Source organism: Trachypithecus francoisi, unplaced genomic scaffold, assembly GCF_009764315.1.
Source record: "Trachypithecus francoisi isolate TF-2019V2 unplaced genomic scaffold, Tfra_2.0 Lachesis_group10, whole genome shotgun sequence".
Lineage (NCBI taxonomy): Eukaryota > Metazoa > Chordata > Mammalia > Primates > Cercopithecidae > Trachypithecus > Trachypithecus francoisi.
The window spans coordinates 42,207,883-42,231,427 of NW_022681455.1; the positions used below are offsets into that span (position 1 = coordinate 42,207,883).

Here is a 23,545-nt window from a genome sequence, read left to right on the forward strand (position 1 = left end):
CTGCTATTTTATCTCATTGGGACCGTACGTTTTAGGTAGGCAGAGAAGTAGTCTCTGGATTTAAAGCACCTTGGGTGCTCAGTTTTTACTCAGTTGTCCAAGATCTGTAAATCTAAACATTAAGCACTGATTTTTAAAATAAAAGTATTTAGTAAAAGAACTTTGTTTGCCATTGACCACGCATGAACTATGTGATTGCATCCTTCTCCTGTGGATGAAAATATTTCTGGGCTGCTGATTCACAGAGATCGGGAAGTAAACAGTCCACTAACCCTGCCGATAACTATCATCTGGCCCGGAGGAGAACCCTGCAGGTGGTTGTGAGCTCCTTGCTGACAGAGGCAGGGTTTGAGAGTGCCGAGAAAGCATCCGTGGAAACGCTGACAGAGATGCTGCAGAGCTGTGAGTACACGGAAACACTAGTCCTTGGAGTCAACCCCAACATCAGTTCTGTGCCCTGCTTTGTGATAGTGTTTGAGAGAATTTAAGAAAAAAATAAACTTTTTTTTTTTTTTTTGAGACGGAGTCTCGCTCTGTCGCCCAGGCTGGAGTGCAGTGGCCGGATCTCAGCTCACTGCAAGCTCCGCCTCCCAGGTTCACGCCATTTTCCTGCCTCAGCCTCCCGAGTAGCTGGGACTACAAGCGCCCGCCACCTCGCCCGGCTAGTTTTTTGTATTTTTTAGTAGAGACGGGGTTTCACTGTGTTAGCCAGGATGGTCTGGATCTGCTGACCTCGTGATCCGCCCATCTCGGCCTCCCAAAGTGCTGGGATTACAGGCTTGAGCCACCGCGCCCAGCCAACTTTTTTCTTAAGAGGAGAGAAAAAAAAATTTTTTTAATGTAAAAAGTTGAGAAAAGAGCATAATGGGCTGAGCGCGGTGGCTCACACCTCTAATCCCAGTACTTTTGGAGGCCGAGGTGGGTGAATCACCTGAAGTCAGTTCAAGACAAAACCCCATCTCTACTGAAAAATACAAAAAACAAAATTAGCTGGGCGTAGTGGCTGGTGCCTGTAATCCCAGTTACTCGGGAGGCTGAGGCAGGAGAATTGCTTGAATCTGGGAGGCAGAGGTTACAGTAAACTGAGATCGCACCACTGCACTCCAGCCTGTGAGGCTCCGTCCCCAACAACAACAACAACAAAAACAGAAAAGAGCATAATGAAGTGACTTACAGGCTTTAGAATCAGATAGACTTGGGTGTACATCATCACTCTGTCACTTAATAGCTTGGGCAAGCAACTGAGTCTCCTGAACCTCAATTTCCTCATTTGTGAAATGAGATAACAGTTTGTACCTCATGGAGTTGCGAATATAAGTGAGATGTATATATAAAACATTCAGTGCTGGGGAGATTATAAGCTCTTGGTGAGTTATGGGTGCCCTTAAGGACTTTTGTTGGGGAGTCAGGACTAATTCCCCATGCAATAGATATCATCACATTATGTAATCAAATGCTAGATTGTGTGATACAAAGAATGAAGGGGAAAAGCCACTTTTTTTTTTTGAGACAAGAGTTTCACTCTGTTGCCCAGGCTGGGGTGCTGCAGTGGCACAATCTCAGCTCACTACAGCCTCCACCTCCTGAGTTCAAGCAATTCTCCTGCCACAGCCTCCCAAGTAGCTGGAATCATAGGCATGCACTACCACGCCTGGCTAATTTTTGTATTTTTAGTAGAGACAGGGTTTCGCCGTGTTGGCCAGGCTGGTCTCAAACTCCTGTCCTCAGGTGATCCGCCCACCTCGGTCTCTCAATGTGCTAGGATTACAGATGTGAGCCACCGCACCCAGCTGAAAAGCCACTTTTAAAAGGAAATGTGTTGAGATTTAGAAGCCCGGGTGTGGTCTTACAGAGGCTTTTCTGCATGTACAACATATTTCCCTGTTTTGAACTTTTGGGGGATGGGATAGGATGAGGGTTGGAAGTATTTACAGTGTTTCTTAGGGATCAACAACTATGAAAGGAAGTAGGAGAACGGTTTGGGCAGAGGGAGATGTGGAGTGCAATACAGGCCAAACAAAGAACTGGACAACTTAGCCAGGAACCCTGGAGCATTATTGCCCATCAAGCTGAAAAGGCCCTGTCTTTATACTCAGGTCTTGATCAAACACTAGATGTGGGCTACCCCAAGAAGGGTGATCTTGGGCAAAGTAGTTCTCTGCAGCTGATGTTTGGCACTTTTAAATACCAAATGTTTTCCTAAAGCAGTGATCTCAATCATTTTGGCTTCAGAACTCCTACATTTATTCATTTAGAGATGGGATCTCGCTGTGTTGCCCATGCTGGCCTCAAACTTCTGGACCCAAGCCTCCCACATAGCTGGGACTACAGGCATGTGCCACCATGCCCAGCTTTCAGAATCCCTTTATATTAATAAACATTGAGGACCCCAAAATAGCTTTTGTATATGTGTATTTGCCACGTTAGAAAAAACAAATTTTGGGGCTGGGCGTGGCAGCTAACGCCTCTAATTCCAGCACTTTGGGAGGCTGAGGTGGGTGTATCGCCTGAGGTCAGGAGTTTTGAGACCAGCCTGGCCAACATAGTGAAACCCTGTCTCTACTAAAAATACAAAAAATTAGCTGGGTGTGGTGGCGGGCACCTGTAATTCCAGCTACTCCGGAGGCTGAGGCAGGAGAATTGCTTGAACCCAGGAGGTAGAGGTTGCATTGAGCCAAGATCACACCATTGTACTCCAGCCTGGGCAACAAGAGCGAAACTGCATCTCAAAAAAAAAAAAAGAAGAAGAAAAGGAAATTTCGAAAATAAGAATGTACAATTACATATTCTGTTATTCATCAGACCCATGATGTCATCATAAGTCACATAGACTCAGGAAAACCACCTGAGAGAATGAGAGTGAAAAAGTCAAATAATGACTTAATTTTATTATGAAAATAGTTTTGACCTGTGTGGACTTTAGAAAAGATTTTGGGGCCTACCACAGGTTCTACTACTTTTTGAACTTTGTCCTAAAGGAGTGAATTAATAGTTCCCAAGAGATAAGAATGCAGTTCTTGGAACAGTCTTGGAATTTAGAGTTTAAAAGTCATGTCTAGAGGCTGGTATTAGTGACTTGCTCAGGGTAGGAGGGGAGTTGGTGGTAGGTCTCCTGTTAGACACCCTTCCCTGTCAAGCACCACTCGCTTTTATTTTCTGAGCCACTGGGCCCCTAGAGTAGGAGTTCTTTACCTTTTGAGGCCCCTTTGTACATTTGATAAAACCTGTGGACCCATTCCCCAAAAAATGCTTTTTATGTGTGTAAAATTCAGCACAGCTTCAGGGTATTCGTGAAACTTCCCGTCCGCCTTGGAAGCTCATTCACAGAGCCGAGCTTCAAAACTCCATCTTAGAAACCTTCCTTTTCCCCAAAGGACTTTAATGTGACTCTTAAATAGAGGTTCAGCTTCAGGCAGAAGAAACAAAAATTGCCCATCAGAGAATAAGACCTTTTTGTGTGTGGGTGGTGAGATATACATAACCAAATTTATCATTTTAACCATTTTTAAATGTACAATTCAGTGGTATTAAGTACATTCACAATGTTGTGCAACCATTCACAGTATTTCCTGAACCTTTTCCTCATTGTAAACGGAAACTCTGTAAACATAAACAGTAATTCCTCATTCTCCCTCCCCCTCCATTCCCTGGTAACTTCTAATCTACTTTCCATCTCTGGATACTTCATGTAAGTAGAATCTTTATTTGTCTTTTTGTGTCTGCCTTATTTCACTTAACATAATGTTTTCTTTTCTTTTTTTTTTTTTTTTTTTTTTTTGAGATGCAGTCTCGCTCTGTTTCCCAGGGCTGGAGTGCAGTGGTGCAATCTCGGCTCACTGCAACCACCTCCACCTCCCAGATTCAAGCGATTCTCAGCTTCCTGAGTAGCTGGGATTACAGGTGTGTGCCACCTCACCTGGCTAATGTTTTAAATTTTTGGTGGAGATGGGGTTTTGCCATGTTGGCCAGGCTGGTCTTGAACTCCTGACCTCAAGTGATCCACCTGGCTCGGCCTCCCAAGTGCTGGGATTACAGGCATGAGCCACCACGCCTGGCCTTAGCATAACGTTTTCTTTTTTTTTTTTTTTGAGAAGGCGTTCTCGCTCTGTCGCCCAGGCTGGAGTGCAGTGGCGCAATCTCTGCTCACTGCAACCTCCCCCTCCTGGGTTCAAGCTATTTCTCATGTCTCAGCCTCCCGAGTGGCAGGATTACAGGCACCTACCACCACGCCTGGCTAATTTTTGTATTTTTAGTAGAGGTGGGATTTCGCCATGTTGGTCAGGTTGGTCTCAAACTCCTGACCTCAGGTGATCCACCCACCTCAGCCTCCCAAAGTGCTGGGATTACAGGCCTGAGCCACCACACCTGGCCTAGCATAATGTTTTCAAAGTTCATCTATGCTATAACATTACCAGAATTTCCTTCTTTTAAAGGCTGGATAATATTCCATTGTGTGTATATAGCACATTTTGTTTGTTCATTCACCTGTTAATGGACACTGGGTTGTTTCTACCTTTTGGCTATAGTGAATCATGCTGCTGTGACCATTGGTGTACTAGTAGCTGTTTGAATCCCTGCTTTCAATTCATTTGGGTATATACCTAGGAGTGGAATTGTTGGCTCATCTGGTAATTCTATGTTTAACTTTCTGAGGAACTGAGAATAAGTTTTATGCCTTTAATCCCCTCTTAGACATTTCAGAAATTGGGAGAAGTGCCAAGTCTTACTGTGAGCACACAGCCAGGACCCAGCCCACACTGTCAGATATCGTGGTCACACTTGTTGAGATGGGTGAGTATACCTTCAGTTTCCAGTTCTTTGATGCAGCTGGAGAGAGGCGTTCCTAGGAGTCAGGCATGTCTGCTAAGTGTTCTTGGTTTCCCTCATGGTTCTCTTGATTTGCTTTGAGCTTGAGAGAGTCATCAAGAGAGATTCCTCTGAACACATCTAAGAAGCCTCATAATTTCCTGTTGGAGAATTCTGCCAGAGCTGCTTTTGCGTGACTGCAAGGTCACTGAGTTGAAACTTTAAGCCATTTGTCCATAATACTACTATTCTTTCTGTATTCAATATCCAGTGGTCTGGGCAGTGATTTTTGTTTTCCTGTCTCTTAGGTTTCAATGTGGACACTCTCCCTGCCTATGCAAAACGGTCTCAGAGGATGGTCATCACTGCTCGTAAGTGACTTTGAACTGAGGTACTTAGCATTTATCAATTCATGCTTGTGGAATGAAGTAATTGAATATGGTAGGGATTGGATTAGTAGCTACTTCCTTGTTGCAGGCTCTCTTCCAATGTTTGGGGCTACCTACAATATAATCTTTATTTGGGCTAGTGGGATTAGCATGTGAAATTCAGTCACCAAAAGGTAAACCATCTTTGAGATACTGCTGTGTTTCTTGTGCTCTAGCCCCAGAAGGGCAAATGATGCTGCTTGGAAAAAATGAAAGTTCTTGTTCTCCTTAGATTAAGGATTGGTACATCGTGGACTACAGGCCAAACGCAGCCTGCCTCCTGTTTTTGTAAACAAAGTCTTATCGGAATGCACCCATATTTACTTTTTTTTTTTTTTTTTTTGAGGCGGTGTCTCGCTCTGTCGCCCGGACTGGAGTGCAGTGGCCGGATCTCAGCTCACTGCAAGCTCCGCCTCCCGGGTTCACGCCATTCTCCTGCCTCAGCCTCCCGAGCAGCTGGGACTACAGGCGCCCGCCACCTCGCCCAGCTAGTTTTTTGTATTTTTAGTAGAGACAGGGTTTCACCGTGTTAGCCAGGATGGTCTCGATCTCCTGACCTCGTGATCCGCCCGTCTCGGCCTCCCAAAGTGCTGGGATTACAGGCTTGAGCCACCGCGCCCGGCCCATATTTACTTATTATCTGTGGTTGTTTTCATGCTATATTGGCATAGTTTAGTTGTAGAGACTATACCACATGCAAAACCTAAAGTATTTATTATATGGCCCTTTACACAAAGTTTGATGACCTCTACTTTAAGTAAAATTGGGTGCCATAAGCTGAGTGGCGAGTAACCAGTTTGGGCTTGTAGGACCTGGAGAGAATTAACTGGATTTTTTTTCTTTTCTTTTCTTTTCTTTTTTTTCTTTCTTTTTTTTTTTTTTTTTCGAGATGGAGTCTCGCTTTGCTGCCCAGACTGGAGTGCAGTGGCACAATCTTGGCTGACTACTGCAACCTCTGCCTCCCAGGTTCAAGCTATTCTGCCTCAGCCTCCCAAGTAGCTGAGATTACAGGTGCCCGCCACCACACCTGGCTAACTTTTATATTTTTAGTAGAGGCAGGGTTTTACCATGTTGGACAGGCTGGTCTTGATCTCCTGACCTCGAGTGATCAGCCCACCTCAGTCTCCCAAAGTGCTGGGATTACAGGCGTGAACCACCGCAGCCGGCCTGGATTTTTTCTTTAAAGTCACTTTTTTCATGTTGGTATTTTTTTTAAAAACTCCCTCTCAACATAGCAGGGGAAGGTGCCATTTTCAATCCCCTCTTGTTATCATTAAGCTCACACTTACTGTCCCCAGCTCATTGTTCCTTTTTGTTATCCAAGGTCTGTGAAAAGAGAACCAGCAGCCCATGTAACTTGCGTAGCTCCTCAGCATGCTGTTTTACGGAGTTACTGTGGCCATAGCCATCCGCCTCTACCTAAGAGGCTTGTGGGCAGGTTGTTGTCAAAGGGAATGTCAACCAAGATTAGCCAGCAGGGCTGGGCATTGTAAGCCATCAAAGACCTTTTATTGATCGAAATACAAAATGCAACTTGTTTAGAAAATTGAGGTCTGGCTTTTTTTTGAGAAAAGGAGGCTTTGGGGGGAGACCATAATCTATAGAAATCAGGGTCTTGGGTGGAGGGGTAATCAGTTGTGACTCTGTTGCAGCTCCGGTGACCAATCAACCAGTGACCCCCAAGGCCCTCACTGCAGGGCAGAACCGACCCCACCCGCCGCACATCCCCAGCCATTTTCCTGAGTTCCCTGATCCCCACACCTACATCAAAACTCCGGTGAGTGTTGAAGCCACACTGGGGCGGTGTGTGGTGTAAAGCACGGAGTCAATTCCTACCGACTGTCATGCGGCAGAGTCCAGTCCAAAAGTTTGTTGATGAAAGGGTGGTTCAAAACTCAGAATGTGGCCAGGCACGTTGGCTCACATCTGTGATCTGAGCATTTTAGGAGGCCGAGGCAGGAAGATCACTTGAGCCCAGCAGTTCAAGACTAACCTGGGCAGCAGAGGAAGACCCTGTCTCATTTGAGAAAGAAAGAAAGAAAGAGAGACACGGAGGGAGGGAGGGAGGTAATTCAGATTATCTTTCCTCATTGAGAAACAATTTGGCAAATGTTTACCAACTAAAGTGTAATTAACAAAGAAATTGAAGCTGACCCCAGTATTACCTGTCCTACTAAAACACAAAAGTACATAGCCACATAGGAACAAGTCTGAAAAGGTATTCCACTAAATGTTCATAGTAATTTTTGGTTGAGATTTTAGGTAATTTTGTTTTGTGTTTACTTTTCTGAGTTTTCCAAATTTTCTATAATAGGAAAATTATTTTTTCCATTGGGGGAAAAGTTACTTTAAAAATATTTAGTAACGGCCAGGAGCAGTGGCTCATGCCATTAATCCCAACACTTTGGAAGGCCGAGGCAGATGGATCACCTGAGGTCAGGAATTTGAGACCGGCCTGGCCAACACAGTAAAACCCTGTCTCTACTAAAATTACAAAAATTAGCTGTGCATGGATGGTGGCATATACCTGTAGTTCCAGCTACTCAGAAGGCTGAAGCAGGAGAATCAAACCTGGAAGACAGAGGTTGCAGTGAGCTTAGATTGCGCCACTGCACTCCAGCCTAGGCAACAGAGCAAGACTCTGTCTCAAAAATAAATAGATAAAAATTAGTAATGGTAATGAAATGGAACTTATCACTCTGAGCTCTAGGTCTGAATGAGAAGAAGATGAGTTATCCTCTGTGTGGTTTGAGTGTGTTCTAATTTGCCTGAATGGCAGTTTTACCTTCGGTTGGGAAGGTGTTCTCCCACACTTCCTTTGCTTCTGCCTCCATACTATGTAGTGATGGCCATCGTGCGGGCTGCTATGGCAAGCCCTCATGTCCTCTGGGCATTTCTCCACACCTCAGGGTGGGGGAGAGGGGAATAGTAGCTGCCCAGCTAATGCAACATAGCCCTTGCCCTTGCCCTTGATCAGATCTCTCTATTAGTTCCCTGGGCTGCTGTAACAAAGTGCCACAAACCAGGTAACTTAGAACAACAGAAATTTATTGTCTTACCATTCTGGAGGCTAGAAGTCTAAAATTAAGGTATCACGCTCCCTCTGAAACCTGTAGGGGAGTCCCTCCTTGCATCTTCCTAGCTTCTGGTGATTGGCCAGCATTCTTTGGCGTTTCTTGGCTCACAGGTGCATCACTCCAGCTTTCTGTCTTCACGTGACATTCTTTTTTGTGTGTGGTGACAGGGGCAGCGAGGGAGACTGGAGTTTTATTATTACTCAAATTAGTCTTCCTGAGCATTCGGGGAGCAGAGTTTTTAAGGATAATGTGGTAGGTCAGGGGAAGCCAGTGAGCCAGGAATGCTGATTGGTCAGAGATGAAGTCATAGGGACTCAGGGCCAGGCAAGGTGGCTCGTGCCTGTAATCCCAGCACTTTGGGAGGCCGAGGCGGGGGAATCATTAGGTCAGGAGATCGAGACCATCCTGGCTAACACGGTGAAACACCGTCTCTACTAAAAATACAAAACATTAGCCGGGCATGGTGGCAGGTGCCTGTAGTCCCAGCTACTCGGGAGGCTGAGGCAGGAGAATAGCATGAACCTGGGAGGCAGAGCTCACAGTGAGCCAAGATTGTGCCACTGCACTCCAGCCTAGGCAACGGAGCAAGACTCCGTCTCAAGGAAAAAAAAAAAAAAAAATCATAGGGACTCAGAGCTGTCTTCTTGCACTGAGTCAGTTCCTGGGTGGGAGCCACAAGATCAGATGAGCCAATTTATGGATCTGGGTGGGGCCAGCTAATCCATCAAGTCCAAGATGCCTCAAGCACTCACTGATCTTAGGAACAGTTTAGGGAGGGTCAGAATCTCGTAATCTCCAGCTGCATGACTTCTAAACCATAATTTCTAATCTTGTGGCTAATGTTAGTCCTACAAAGGCAATCTAGTCTCCAGGCAAGATGGAGGTCTGCTTTGGGAAAAGGAGTGTCTTTGTTTAACTCTAAACTAAGTTTCTCCCAAAGTTAGTTTAGCCTAGGCCCAGAAATGAACAAGGACAGCTTGGAGGGTAGAAGCAAGATGGAGTCAGTTAAGTTAGATCTCTTTCACTGTCTCGTCATAATTTTGCAAAGGTGGTTTCAGTCCTTCCCTTTGGGTTTTAATAACACCTTAATCTTAAGGTGTAGGCTATGAAGATGGGAAAAGGCCATCGATTGCTCTGGCTTCTTCCTGCTGACAGGACGTTGTGGGAATGGGAGTGAACCCCAAGGTGAGAAGAGTGGAACTGGTTTGCAACTGTCTGAGTGTACTCATGCAGGCCTGGCTGGGCGTTCATGGCTTGCATGGCACAAACATTAGCACTCTATATAGTTTTACTACAGTGTTTAAGTGAAACAGCCCACTATAAGGTAAATAACGAGTCCTTGGATGAGGAGTACAATTCCCAATTTTAAAAACAAAGATTTGAAAGCACTAGTCCGGGGACTTCTAACCCACAAAGAATTTAGAATTTAGTCTAAACTGCAGAAAAAACGCCAAGAACAGCTAACAACAGTGGACTATAGTTTTTCTTTTGAAGCATAATTTTTCTCTCCAGTCCCCATTTTTATTAAAAGCAAATCATGATACACTGATTTGTTTACAAAATAAACTTTAGTCTTACTGTACTTGGCCCAATTATTTGCATAAAGTGCAGCAAGAATAATTATTTTTCACTTAGACTTTTTAAATTGGCTTTGATAGAACTCTGTTCCATGAAAAATCTCAGATAAGACTTTTTCAAAGCAAGCCCAGCCATGGGTTTGTACCCTCAGATACCTATGAGTTGGGCAAATTTCTCTCCTATTGAGGTCCCAAGATAGCTTGGGGTTCCTGAACCTGTTTGAAAGTGACATTCTTTACTTACCACAGGTCAGGAACCTTGTACAGAGACTCTGTGTGGACAGGGTATAAGGCCAGATTCCCCAATGGGCTTTAATTGGCTATATAAGTCATCTTTGATTCTTTAAAGAAAGCATGCCATTCCAGTCAAAGCCTTGGTAAAATAACCAATTTCTCCAACTGTGTCCTGTTACAAGATAAAACAGATTCTTATTGCACTTATGCAATTAGCTATACTGCCATCAATTGAGAATATTAATAGTTTCCAAATTCTGGAGAAATCAGGTAGAGAGGAACAATATGCTCCAAATTTTGTTCACAGGAGTTTATTTTATGCCCATATTAAAAGTTGCCAATAGTTCTAAAGAAATAATTTCTCTTGACTCTGAAAACAAAAGGTTTAGCAATGTTTAAGACATTAGCTCTCCATGAGAGTCCTAGAAGTTTAGTTTTTTCCTCTATTCCAATAGCACAATTTTTTTTTTTGAGACGGTGTCTTGCTCTGTTGCCCAGGCTGGAGTACAGCAGCGCGATCTCAGCTCACTGCAAGCTCTGCCTCCCAAGTTCATGCCATTCCCCTACCTCGGGCTCCCGAGTAGCTGGGATTACAGGCGCCCACCACCACGCCCGGCTAATGTTTTGTATTTTTAGTAGAGACGGAGTTTCACCGTGTTAGCCAGGATGGTCTTGATCTCCTGACCTCGTGATCTGCCCACCTTGGCTTCCCAAAGTACTGGGATTACAGGCGTGAGCCACTGTGCCCAGCTTTCAATAGCACAATTTTTAAGGTTATCTGAGACCTGAACTTAGAGTCCTATATTTGATTATAAACTACCTTTTGAAAAGGACCAAAGCAAGATAAAATGTCTGTGGATGACAAAAGTCTGTAGCCACTATTAAAGCTACAATTGGCTAGGAATTTTGGTTACTTCTGTGGCATACAACAATTTTACATAACAATTATAATTACTAACATACAGTAAATTATATCAACATTATAGAAGTTTCCCATTATTTTGGACACATAACATATTTATACAAATACAGTCTAAACCAAACCGCCATTCACTCTTCTATTGGACAGTTTTCCCTCTATTCTAATGTCTCAATCTCCAGAGTTATTAATCAGAAACCTGCATTTATGAGCACCTGTTAAATTTTATAGCCGATTATAAAACCATCTTTTAAAGATGATCAAAATGAGACAACAATTGTCTGTGTATGACAAAAACATTTTAGGGCAGCAACAGTTAAAGACACAATTGGCGGGCCGGGCGCGGTAGCTCAAGCCTGTAATCCCAGCACTTTGGGAGGCTGAGACGGGCGGATCACAAGGTCAGGAGATCGAGTCCATCCTGGCTAACACGGTGAAACCCCGTCTCTACTAAAAAATACAAAAAAAGGCCGGGCGCGGTGGCTCAAGCCTGTAATCCCAGCACTTTGGGAGGCCGAGGCGGGTGGATCACGAGGTCAGGAGATTGAGACCATCCTGGCTAACACCATGAAACCCTGTCTCTACTAAAAAATACAAAAAACTAGCCGGGCGTGGTGGCGGGCGCCTGTAGTCCCAGCTACTTGGGAGGCTGAGGCAGGAGAATGGCGTAAACCCGGGAGGCAGAGCTTGCAGTGAGCTGAGATCCGGCCACTGCACTCCAGCCTGGGCGATAGAGCAAGACTCTGTCTCAAAAAAAAAGACACAATTGGCAAGGAAATTTGTTACCTCTGTGGCACACAATCTGTTAACATAATAATTGTAGTTATTACTGATAACATACACTAAGTCATATTAGAATTATACAAGTTTTATGTAATTTTGGAACATATACCAATAACATAATTATACAAATATAGACCAAAGAAAGCAAAACACCATTTCATATTTGACAATGCTTCCTGTATGATTTTTGTATGAGATAAGCCAAATGTCATTTTTGGGCTTTAGAGGACATAATATCTAAAGTGTTAGGTTAGAAAGAGACATAATTTGTCATTGGATTTTGGAAAGTTTGTCAAATATCAAAGGTTTAAAACGCTGGATATCACAAAATAGAATCCCAGGTCACCGTAAGTCACTCGTTTGGCCAAAAATGATAACTCCAAACAATTTTTTTTTTTTTTTTTTTTTTTTGAGGCGGAGTCTCGCTCTGTCGCCCGGACTGGAGTGCAGTGGCCGGATCTCAGCTCACTGCAAGCTCCGCCTCCTGGGTTTACGCCATTCTCCTGCCTCAGCCTCCCGAGTAGCTGGGACTACAGGCGCCCGCCACCTCGCCCGGCTAGTTTTTGTATTTTTAGTAGAGACGGGGTTTCACCGTGTTAGCCAGGATGGTCTCGATCTCCTGACCTCGTGATCCGCCCGTCTCGGCCTCCCAAAGTGCTGGGATTACAGGCTTGAGCCACCGCGCCCGGCCCCAAACAATTTTTTTAAAAAGAAAAATCTTTACTCCGATAGAGGAGACCTAGCTTTCCAAACAAGACTCAATGAAGATAGCATGAGGCCAGCTGAATCTCTCTCCTCTCTCTCTCCTCTTTTTTTTTTTCCCTGCCATTTACCCAAAGGAGAAAAGAAAACCCTTTCATTATCTTTTAACATTACATAAAAATCATCTTCAAAAGAGAAAAACAAATTTCATATTTGCATTAGTGCATCTTTAATGTTAGCTAGTTTTTTAAATAAAATTTTATATCTCTACCCAGTTTTGATTAGTTTGATCATACGGTAAGGTTTTCATAAGCATTTTAGAATTTTCGTTTACAATTTTCCATCAAACAGCAGATCAATTTTCTAAGAAAACCCCATTATTCAGAGACATGGGCCCAGATTCTGGCCCCACATCAGTATGATTTTAATGTTTTAACCTACAGAAAAAAGCTAAATAATTTCGTTTAAATCTTAGCCAACTTGTTGGTACCCACAGAATTTTTACAAGATCAACCCTTTACAAACCCTTTTCACTTTGCTTAAACCTTCAGTTTTGGTTCTGTTACTCTTTTAGGTTAAGACAATCTTTTTTTTTTTTTGAGACGGAGTCTTGCTCTGTCACCCAGACACCTACTTCCAAATAAGGTCATATTGTGAGGTACTAGGACATATCGAAAATGTTTTTTGTGGGGACACAGTTCAACCCATAGCATTCTTTAACTTTAACAGATAGGGATATAGTATATCCCTACCTGTAAAAAAAATTTTTTGAGACAGGGTCTCACTTTGTTGCCCAGGCTGCTGGAGTGCAGTGGGGCAATCTCAGCTCACCACAGCCTCGACCTCCTAGACTCAAGTGATCCTCCCACCTCAACCTCCCGAGTAGCTGGGACTACAGGGGTGCACCACCATGCCCAGCTAAGTTTTGTATCTTCTCTAGAGACAGGGTTTCACCATGTTGCCCTGGCTGCTCTCAAATTCCTGGGTGCAAGCAATTTGCCCAGGCACGGGTACATACTCCAGTATATGTTTGCTTAGTTATATGAATATTATAATGTAACATTGTACGAAATAATGTACATTAAAAGATAATCTTACCCTTTTAAAATGTTTAGGAAACCTAAAACCTTTTCTAGTGGGAGCAATTGTCTCTGCTTTTTTTTTTTTTTGAGACGGAGTCTCACTCTGTCACCCAGGCTGGAGTGCAGTGACGCATCTCGGCTCACTACAAGCTCCACCTCCTGGGTTCACGCCATTCTCCTGCCTCAGCCTCCCGAGTAGCTGGGACTACAGGCACCCGCCACCGCGCCCGGCTAATTTTTTTATATTTTTAGTAGAGACGGGATTTCATCATGGAAACCAGGATGGCGTTGATCTCCTGACCTCGTGATCTGCCCTCCTCGGCCTCCCAAAGTGCTGGGATTACAGGCTTGAGCCACCGCGCCCGGCCGCCTCTGCTTTTTATTTTTTGAAATCATAGTTTTTGTTTGTTTGTTTTGTTGTTGTTACTTTATAGAGATGGGGAGAGGTTTTTTGTCTTTCTGTGGTGCCCAAGCTGGCCTTGAACTCCTAGCCTTAAGCAGCCTTTGCACCTTGGCCTTCCAGAGTGCTGGGATTACAGGCATGCTCCACTGCACTCAGTCTTTTTTTAGAGGTGGTGTTCTTGCTCTGTTGCCCAGGCTGGAGTGCAGTGGTGTAATCATGGCACTACAGCTTTGAACTCCCAGGCTCAAGCAATCCTCCCACCTCAGCCTGCAGAGTAGCTAGGACCACAAGCACGTGTTACCATGCTAGCCTAGAAATCTTAGTTTAATACTTGACGGACTAATAAGTTGAAGGTCAGATTCTAAGATTAGTTTATTTTGATACTTTAATGGCTCTCATAGTTGAAAATGGTACATCACAAAGATATGTAACATCATTGGCTGCTCTTAATAAACCATAAAACTATTTTTTTCATTCTCATTTACTCATTATTCAAAGAATTTTGTTGAAAAAATTTTCTATTAAATTTCTGATTTATTGAGTGCCAAAAGTTGTCTTAGGAATAATTACAAGATTTTGCATTTTAATGTTTTTAACAAGTACAATATGTTCAAAATCCACTCATTTTAATTTTGGGAAGTTTTGGTTTTCTGGGGGAGGGGAGGGGCGGAGACAGAGCTTGTCTCAATCTCCCAGGCTGGAGTGCAGTGGTATGATCTCGGCTCACTGCAACCTCCATCTCCCAGGTTCAAGCCATTCTCATGTCTCAGCCTCCCCCGAGTAGCTGGAATTACAAGTGCCCGCCACCATGCCTGGCTGATTTTTGTATTTTTGGTAGAGACGGGGTTTCACCATGTTGACCAGGCTAGTCTCAAACTCCTGACCTCAGGTGATCCACCTGCCTCGGCCTCCCAAAATCCTGGGATTACAGGTGTGAGCCACCGTGCCCAGCCTTTTGGGAAGATTTTTAACATGTCAGAAAATTCTGTTTCTTTGTTTAAGTACAGATAGGAGAACTGTATAGGTGACACACTTGAACTGATGGCGACAACAAAGAAACATTTCCAGGTGCCTCCTTTGAAAATGCTCTCTCTACATCGTGAAGAGTAGTTACTTTATTGGTTGTTGTTACAATGTCACCATTGCCATTTCCAATTAAAATATTTTCTGGCCAGGTGCAGTGACTCACACCTGTAATCACAGCACTTTGGGAGGCCAAGGCGGGTGGATCATCTGAGGTCAGGAGTTCAAGACCAGCCTGGCCAACATGATGAAACCCCATCTCTACTAAAAATACAAAAATTAGCTGGGCGTGGTGGCACGTCCTGTAGTCCCAGCTACTCAGGAGTCTGAGGCAGGAGAATCGCTTGAACCCAGGAGGTGGAGGTTGTAGTGAGCCGAGATCGTGCCACTGCACTCCAGCCTGGGTGACAGAGCAAGACTCTGTCTCCAAAAAATAAAAATAATTAAATAAAATGTTTTGGCTCATTTCTCATTCTGATCTCAATTGTTTTCATTCCATAACTTGATTGTCAACAAGCTCATAATTAGGAGGAAGAGTGGCAGCCTGCCATTTTCTTGGTCACTTGCACTGTATAATAAGATCTTCAGCCTCTCTTTCTTTGAGGGAATCTTTTTGGAACGACGTATCCATATTGTGAGGATTGATTTTTTTTTTTTTTTTTTTTTTTGAGATGAAGTCTCACTCTTTCTCCCAGGCTGGAGTGCAATGGTGCGATCTCGGCTCACTGCAACCTCCACCTCCCAGGTTCAAGTGATTCTCCTGCCTCAGCCTGCCAAGTAGCTGGGACTATAGGCGCGCGCCACCACACCCAGTTAATTTTTGTATTTTTAGTGGAGACGGGGTTTCACCATGTTGGCCAGGGTGGGTGAGGATTGATTTAATAAGATGGGATGGTATAATCCACAAATCCACATAGGCAGCCACTCCCATACTGCAGGAGGTCACATTACGCTGATGGAACCTGTGGTCCCCGTCAGGGCTTCCCTGAGGACACTCCCACTCTTTCTTCAGGATGCATCGCTTAGACCTGAGACCATCTGTCATGGGAGCTGAATGAAGGCCCCAGGACAATCTCTACAGTAAATATTTGTACATTTCTTAGTTTTTCTTGTTCTTTTTTTGAAATGGAGTCTCACTCTGTTGCCCAGGCTGGAGTGCAGTGGTGCGATCTTGGCTAACCGCAACCTCTGCCTCCCAAGTTCAAGCGATTCTCCTACCTCAGCCTCCTAAGTAGTTGGGATTACAAGCGCCTGCCACCACGCCTGGCTAATGTTTTTTATTTTTAGTAAAGATAGGGTTTTACCATCTTGGCCAGGCTGGTCTCAAACTCCTGACCTCAGATCCACCCGCCTCGGCCTCCCAAAGTGCTAGGATTACAGGTGTGAGCCACCATGCCTGGCCTTAATTTTTAATTAGAAATACATATTAATGTAGTTACATTGTTCTTCCGCCTTTCTACTGTGCTTTGGTGATCTTGGCTCTAACTAATGGTATTGAGTCATTTTATTTTATTTTATTTCATTTTATTTCTTTATTTTTGAGACAGAGTCTTACTCCTGTTGCCCAGGCTGGAGTGCAGTGATGCAATCTTGGCTCACTGCAACCTCCACCTCCTGGGTTCAAGCCATTCTCCTGCCTTAGCCTCCCAAGTAGCTGGGATTACAGGTGCACACCACCACACCCAGCTAATTTTTGTATTTTTAGTAGAGATGGGGTTTTGTTATGTTGGCCAGGCTGGTCTCGAACTCCTGACCTCAGGTGATCCACCAGCCTCAGCCTCCCAAAGTGCTGGGATTATAGGCGTGAGCCACCGCACCTGGCCTGGTATTGGGTCATTTTAGAGAATAGGGCATAGCAACAGCAAGCCAGGGAGCTGATGAAAGCAGAATGATACTTCGGCATCACCTCAGTGTCTTTGCTATTCTGTTTGTAGACGTACCGTGAACCCGTATCAGACTACCAGGTCCTGCGGGAGAAGGCTGCATCCCAGCGGCGCGATGTGGAGCGGGCACTTACTCGTTTCATGGCCAAGACAGGCGAGACTCAGAGTCTTTTCAAAGATGACGTCAGCACATTTCCATGTGAGAGTTGCCCCGCTGTGTGGACCCTGTCTTATTTGAAATACTCACACTATCTTTTCTTTCTCTCAGCATAGTAGGAAGAAACAAATAAGCTTTTGTCCTTCCCTTGGGTACAGCTTGCCCCTCAGATCTCTGGCTCCTTTCCCCAGATCTTAAGAGTCTGTCCTTGGCCGGGCGCGGTGGCTCAAGCCTGTAATCCCAGCACTTTGGGAGGCCGAGACGGGCGGATCACGAGGTCAGGAGATCGAGACCATCCTGGCTAACACGGTGAAACCCCGTCTCTACTAAAAATACAAAAACTAGCCGGGCGAGGTGGCGGGCGCCTGTAGTCCCAGCTACTCAGGAGGCTGAGGCAGGAGAATGGCGTAAACCTGGGAGACGGAGCTTGCAGTGAGCTGAGATCCGGCCACTGCACTCCAGTCCGGGCGACAGAGCGAGACTCCGCCTCAAAAAAAAAAAAAAAAAAAAAGAGTCTGTCCTTAACTGAAAACTCCAAGACAGTAATGGCCTCTGTTGGGACTGGCCTCTTGAGGTCCATTGAGTTACCTTGAGGGTGGCCTAGGCCTAGGCATTAGAGTCACTCAGTGGCAGCCCAGGTAGTAGAAGGAACACTGGCATCAGGGGCCAGTTGCCCATCGTGATATTCCCTCATAGGTCCCATCTCATTTAAGTTGGCATCTTGGCACTGTTTGGCCATGTTGACCAAGCTACTTCATTTCCGTAGACCTCAGTTTTTACACATGTGAGTGAGAGAGGTTAGTTTAGGCGATTCATTCATTCAGCAAGCTCCTGTGGAATGCCTGCTGTGTGCCTGGCTCTGGAATAACAGCAGCTGCCAATTATTAAGTGCCAGATACTGTGCTGATCACGTCTCATACATTATCTCATTAAATCCTCTTGTGAGCCTCTTGAGTCGGGAACTGATATATCACTACCTTCATAGGAACCCTTCAATGAGGCACCAGAGAAGAGAAATGAAGTCACTTCCTCAAGGAACATGGCCAGTAGATAGCATTCAAACCTAGCTCTTACTGCCAGACCCCACATCTGACCCACAGCAAAAAATAATTCTGGAGTTTTTGTGGGTGGATTCTGAAGTCATACTGCCTTAGAATCCCATTCTGCCGTTTTTTGAGTTGTTTTGAGACAGAGTCTTGCTGTGTCACCCAGGCTGGAATGCAGTGGCGCAATCTCTGCTCACTGCAACCTCGGCCTCCCAGGTTCAAACGATTTTTCTGCTTCAGCAAGTAACTGAGACTACAGGCATTAGCCACCAACCCAGCTAATTTTTTTGTGTTTTTAGTAGAGACGGGGTTTCACCCAGTTGGCCAGGCTGGTCTTGAACTCCTGAGCTCAAGTGATCCACATGCCTCAGCATCCCAAGGTGCTGGGATTGTAGGCATGAGCCACCATGCCCAGCCAATTCTAGAGCATTTTCTAACAGTCACATTCTACCATAGAAGTATACACGGAGACTTTTTCTTTTTCTGTTTTGAGACAGGATCTCACTCTGTCACCCAGTCTTGAGTACAGTGGCACAGACACAGCTAACTGCAGCCTAGACCTCCTGGACTCGAGTCTCCCACCTCAGCCTCCCTAGTAGCTGGGACTACAGGCATGCACTATTATACCTAGCTAATTTTATTTTTCCTAGAGACGGAATTTCACCATGTTGCCCAGGCTGGTCTCAAACTCCTGGGCTCAAGCAGTCCTCCTGCCTCAGCCTCCCAAAGTGCTAGGATTATAGGCATGAGCCACCACACCCGGCTTTCTTTCTTTTAATGTTAATTTTAAATCAATTTCTTCCTCTCATCCTCATTGCTTTTTGGAACTCTCATTTACCAGAGTGTCTTACAGCTCAGTGGACATGCATATATGCAGAGTGCTCAAATCCAGCCTTCCTTTAGGGTGAAGGAATCAGTATTCCTGCTCTGGAAATGAAGCTTAGAGGGGTTTAACTGACCTTGGGTGCAAGATCTCAAAACTCACATGTTGCTAGGATTCTATCTATAGCCCCATTTAAATCTTACCTCAGTTGTACTTGGCAAAAAGTAGATTCTGAAGTCATACTGCCTGAGTTAGAATCCTATTCTGCCATTTTCAGCATGCTTGGGAAAGTCATTTCACCTCTCTGTGCCTACTCGTACTTAATAGGATGGGAGCAAGGATGAAAGATAACATGAGTAAAGGCCATAGGACATTGCCTGGCCTGTTGCGTAAGTACTTGGAGCGAGTTAGCCAGTATTGTCTTCTGGTGCTGCTCACTGATGTGTTGTGAGGCTCTAGGACTCTAAGCCAGCTGTGAGGTCTCTGTGACAGTGGACTCATGCCTCTCTTCCAATTCGCCAGTGATTGCTGCCAGACCTTTCACCATCCCCTACCTGACAGCTCTTCTTCCATCTGAACTGGAGATGCAACAGATGGAAGAGACAGATTCCTCGGAGCAGGATGAACAGACAGACACGGAGAACCTTGCTCTTCATATCAGCATGGTGGGTTCCACCTTCTGCCAACCTCAGAGTATCCCCCAAACTATCCCGCCCTGCCCTCAATCTGTCACCCTGGGACCTGGACATGATCAACCTTAGGTCTCTGACTTTATGTTAGGGGCCTGCCTGAGGGCTTGTGTGATGATCCAGGTGCGACCTGATCTCCTGCTTAGAGACACATCCGTGTCCTGGGGATTCACTCATTCATTCAACAAATACAGTTCCAGGTGCTGGGGAATTAGTAGGAAACCAAATAAACAAAATTCCTTGTCCTCATGGGGCTAATGAAAAAATAATAAATGAGATAGGAAGTGGGGATGGGGATGGGAGGGATGCAGTATTAGGTAGGGTCACCAAGAAGGGGACATTTGAGTAAAGACCTGAAGGGAACAAGGCATGGGCATGTCTAGGGGTGAAGCCTTTCTAAGCAGCAGGTGCAGCAGATGCAAAGGCCCTGAGGCGGGAGCTCCCCTGTTGTATTGAAGAATAGTAAGGACATCAGGGTGGCTAGAGTGGAGTGAACAAGAGGGAGAACAGTAGGGGATGAGGTCCGAGAGAGCCCATGGGGAGTCGGACCTTACAGGGTCTTAAAGGTTAGATTAGACACTTTGGCATTTACTCAGTGAGATGGAGCCACTGGAGATGTTGAGCAGAGGAGGGTCAGAATCTGATGTAGGTTTGCTAACAGGGTCAGTCAGGTTGCTGTGCTGAGGATGGGCTATAGAGGGCAGGTAGAAGCAGGGAGACCAGTTAGGATGCTGTCACAGTAAACTGAGAGATGGTAGGAGGAGCAAAAATAAGGAGATGGGGTCACCTAGATTATTTGGTCGGATTCTAGATCACTTTCAGAGCAGAGCCAGTTGACAGAGTAGATATGAGAGTGTTAAAGAAAACTGTAAGGGTTTTTGCCTGAATAATAGGAAAGATGGAATTGCCTTCAGCCAAGATGGGAACAATCACTGGGTGGAACAGGTGTGTGGGGGAAGTCAGGAGTTGATATTCGTGTCTTAATTGTAGATGTGTTAAGTTTGAGATGCTTGTTAGACATCAGGTGGTGATGTCAGGTGGAGAGTTGGATATATAAGTTGGAGTTTGAGGAGCAGTTAGGGCAGGAGATGCATATTTGGGAGGCAGCAGCCTGTAGGTCATGTCTAAAACCATGAGCGTGGATGAGCTCTTCCAGGGATGAGTGAGGATAAGAAGAGGAGGCACATTGAGCCCTGGAGCTGTTGCTATGTGTAGAGCTTGAAGAGATGAGAAGAACCAGCATGGAGGTGGGAGGAGGTCCGGAAGAGGGCTGTGTCCTGGAGGCCAAGGGAAGTAAGTGTTTCAGGGAGAAAAGAGCAATTAGCTGTGTCCAAAGCTGCAGGTGGCTCCAATGGTAGGAGGACTGAGAATTCAACCATTAGATTTGGCAATGTGGGTGCCATTTGTGACCTTGGTGAGAACCATTTCAGTAAGAATGAGAGCAAAGACCTGGAGTAAATTCAGAGAGAATGGGAGGAGAGAAGAGGAGTCAGTGAGTATAGACTTGTGCTGTCCTTTACAGCAGCCACTAGCCACATGTGGGTATTTAAATTTAAATTAATTAAATAAAACTAAAAATCGGTTTCTTAATCTCACTAGCCACATTTCAAGTATCTAATAGCCACATATGGCCAGTGGCTGCTCTACTGGACAGTACAGATATTGGACATTTCCACTGGCACAGAAAGTCGTGTGGTGTTCCCTGCGGTACAGGGAAGGAGAATGATGGAGTGGTGACTAAAAAGGGAAAATGAAGGAATTAAGAGAGGCGTTTTATGTTTTTATTTTTTAAGATAAAAGAAATAACATGTTTGTGTGCTGCTGGGAATGATCTGCTCAAAAGGGAAAATGGATATAGGAAAGAAAGAAACGTCTGGGAATGATGTCATTTGGTAGGTGAGAGGGGATGGGCCCGTGACCAAATGGAGGGACTAGCCTTCTTCTGGACGTTTCATACCCAGGATAGGAGACGGAACATGTGGGTTCAGAGACAAAGGTGGGCAAGGAGATGTTCTAGTCCTGGCTTGTTTTACGGAATACTTTCTTTTCTGCTCACCGGTGTGTCACACTCAGCAAGTTAAAGGATAAGAGCCCCCTCTTGTTCCTGCACCCTTGGAGAAAGTGCCAAGTACAATCGCAGAACCACCAGAAGCTCGAATGCCTTCAAGGCTAATAGGGTTATATAGCCAGTTTACCATATTCAACCATCCTTTAAAATCAGCACTAGCTTGGATGCCTTAGTGGCTGTAGTTAGACTGAGCATCCCTCATGTTCTCTAAGATGAGGTGCACCAAGTGGCAGCCAGCCACTCTGGTTTGCTAGTGGAATATGCCTGTGCCATCTCTATTTGCTGAAGATCTTATTTGCTTGGACATCCTTTTTTTTTTTTTCCAGACAGAGTCTCGCTGTCACCCAGGCTGGAGTGTAGTGGCAAGATCTCGGCTCACTGCAACCTCCGCCTCCCGGGTTCAAGCGATTCTTCTGCCTCAGCCTCCTGAGTAGCTGGGATTACAGGCACGCACCACCACGCCCGGCTAATTTTTGTATTTTTAGTAGAGACGGGGTTTCACCATGTTGGTCAGGCTGGTCTCGAACTCCTGACCTCATGATCCGCCTGCCTTGGCCTCCCAAAGTGCTGGGATTAGAGGCGTGAGCCACCATGCCCGGCCTGGACATACTTTTTTTTTTCCCCCTAAATGTTGAATTATTCCTTTCAGAATTAGGGCTGGGAACCCATGGCTTTAAATAAAGCAGAGGAAATTGTTATTATATGCTTCTGTTAATTTGGGCTGAGATATGGTGATTGGGTCATGGACTAAGTTGAGATTCACCTTATGAGAAAGGAGTCATGTAAACATCATACCTTCGTAAGTACAATATAGTTAAAGGGCCTGGACATGCATTCACTGACAATCATGTAGTGATGTGAGGTCATGGTGGTAATTGAACCTAAAGAGTGTCAGCGACTGCCTGAGGACTCTTGAATATCACCAGGCCAAGCCAGCGTTGCAGAGAGCAGGAGTGTAGGAAGGCCTGAGTCTTAGAGTCAGACTTGCCTAGCTTTAAATCCAGACTGCTGCTTGCCAGTCACGTGTGTGACTGTGATTGCGTTACTGAACACCTTAGTCTATTTCCTTGTAAGTAGAAACAGGAACCTCAAGGAACAGAGGGAGCTTGAGATAGAACTGGTATCTATCAGGTGCCTGGCACGTGGCAGCTCCTGGCACACACTGCTCCCTCCCCTGCTGTTTTAGGCTATATAACCTAAAAATAAAATAAAATGACTTTAAGACAAAGATTCTAGCGACAATTTACTAGTCAGTTGGACCTAATGTTATTTTGTTAGACTAGGAAATACAATCATATGTTTCAAAATGCAGAGTGTGCAAAAAGATGTATGGTGACAATCCTTCCCATCCTGTTCCCTGTCACCCACTTTCCCTCCCACAGGGCAACTGTCTCACCAGCCTCTTGTGTATTCTTCTAGAGACTTTTTTTTTTAATTGTTATTTTGAACTGAAACAGCAGATCACAAACTGTTCTCTTCTTGCTTTCTCCCTGGCTATATCTTGGTCATTCCACATCTGTAAGGGAGGAGCCGCATCGTTCCTCACAGCTGCTTTATCTTCCATTGTATGGATGTAACCATTTAATTTATCTAGTCCCTCATGACCACTTAGGTTGTTTTCTGTGTTTAGCATTTACAGACATTGTTATAGCGAAGTAAATGACTGGTATTTTAAATTATTCTTTTATCTCTTGATGACAGTGCACCTCTCAAGGTCTGTTGTTAGGCAGCACATTATTTAACCTGGTTCTAGTTTCTCCATGTACTTGAACATAAAGGAGCTATTCATTTTAAATTCATGTATAATAGATTCTTTTCTCACACATTTGAACCAGCTGCTTCTGC

General features: G+C 44.8%; 1 protein-coding gene across 3 annotated transcripts in view; it reads left to right on the plus strand.

Moving 5' to 3' along the window:
• TAF8 (TATA-box binding protein associated factor 8) overlaps nt 1-23,545 on the plus strand; it is a 29,544-nt gene that overhangs the window by 593 nt on the left and 5,406 nt on the right. For all 3 annotated transcript variants that reach the window (XM_033217151.1, XM_033217152.1, XM_033217153.1), the window contains exons 2-7: nt 246-402; nt 4,693-4,791; nt 5,115-5,177; nt 6,887-7,011; nt 16,969-17,116; nt 19,466-19,608. In XM_033217151.1, coding sequence (XP_033073042.1) covers nt 246-402; nt 4,693-4,791; nt 5,115-5,177; nt 6,887-7,011; nt 16,969-17,116; nt 19,466-19,608 — 735 coding nt within the window. The remainder of the gene's footprint in view (nt 1-245; nt 403-4,692; nt 4,792-5,114; nt 5,178-6,886; nt 7,012-16,968; nt 17,117-19,465; nt 19,609-23,545) is intronic.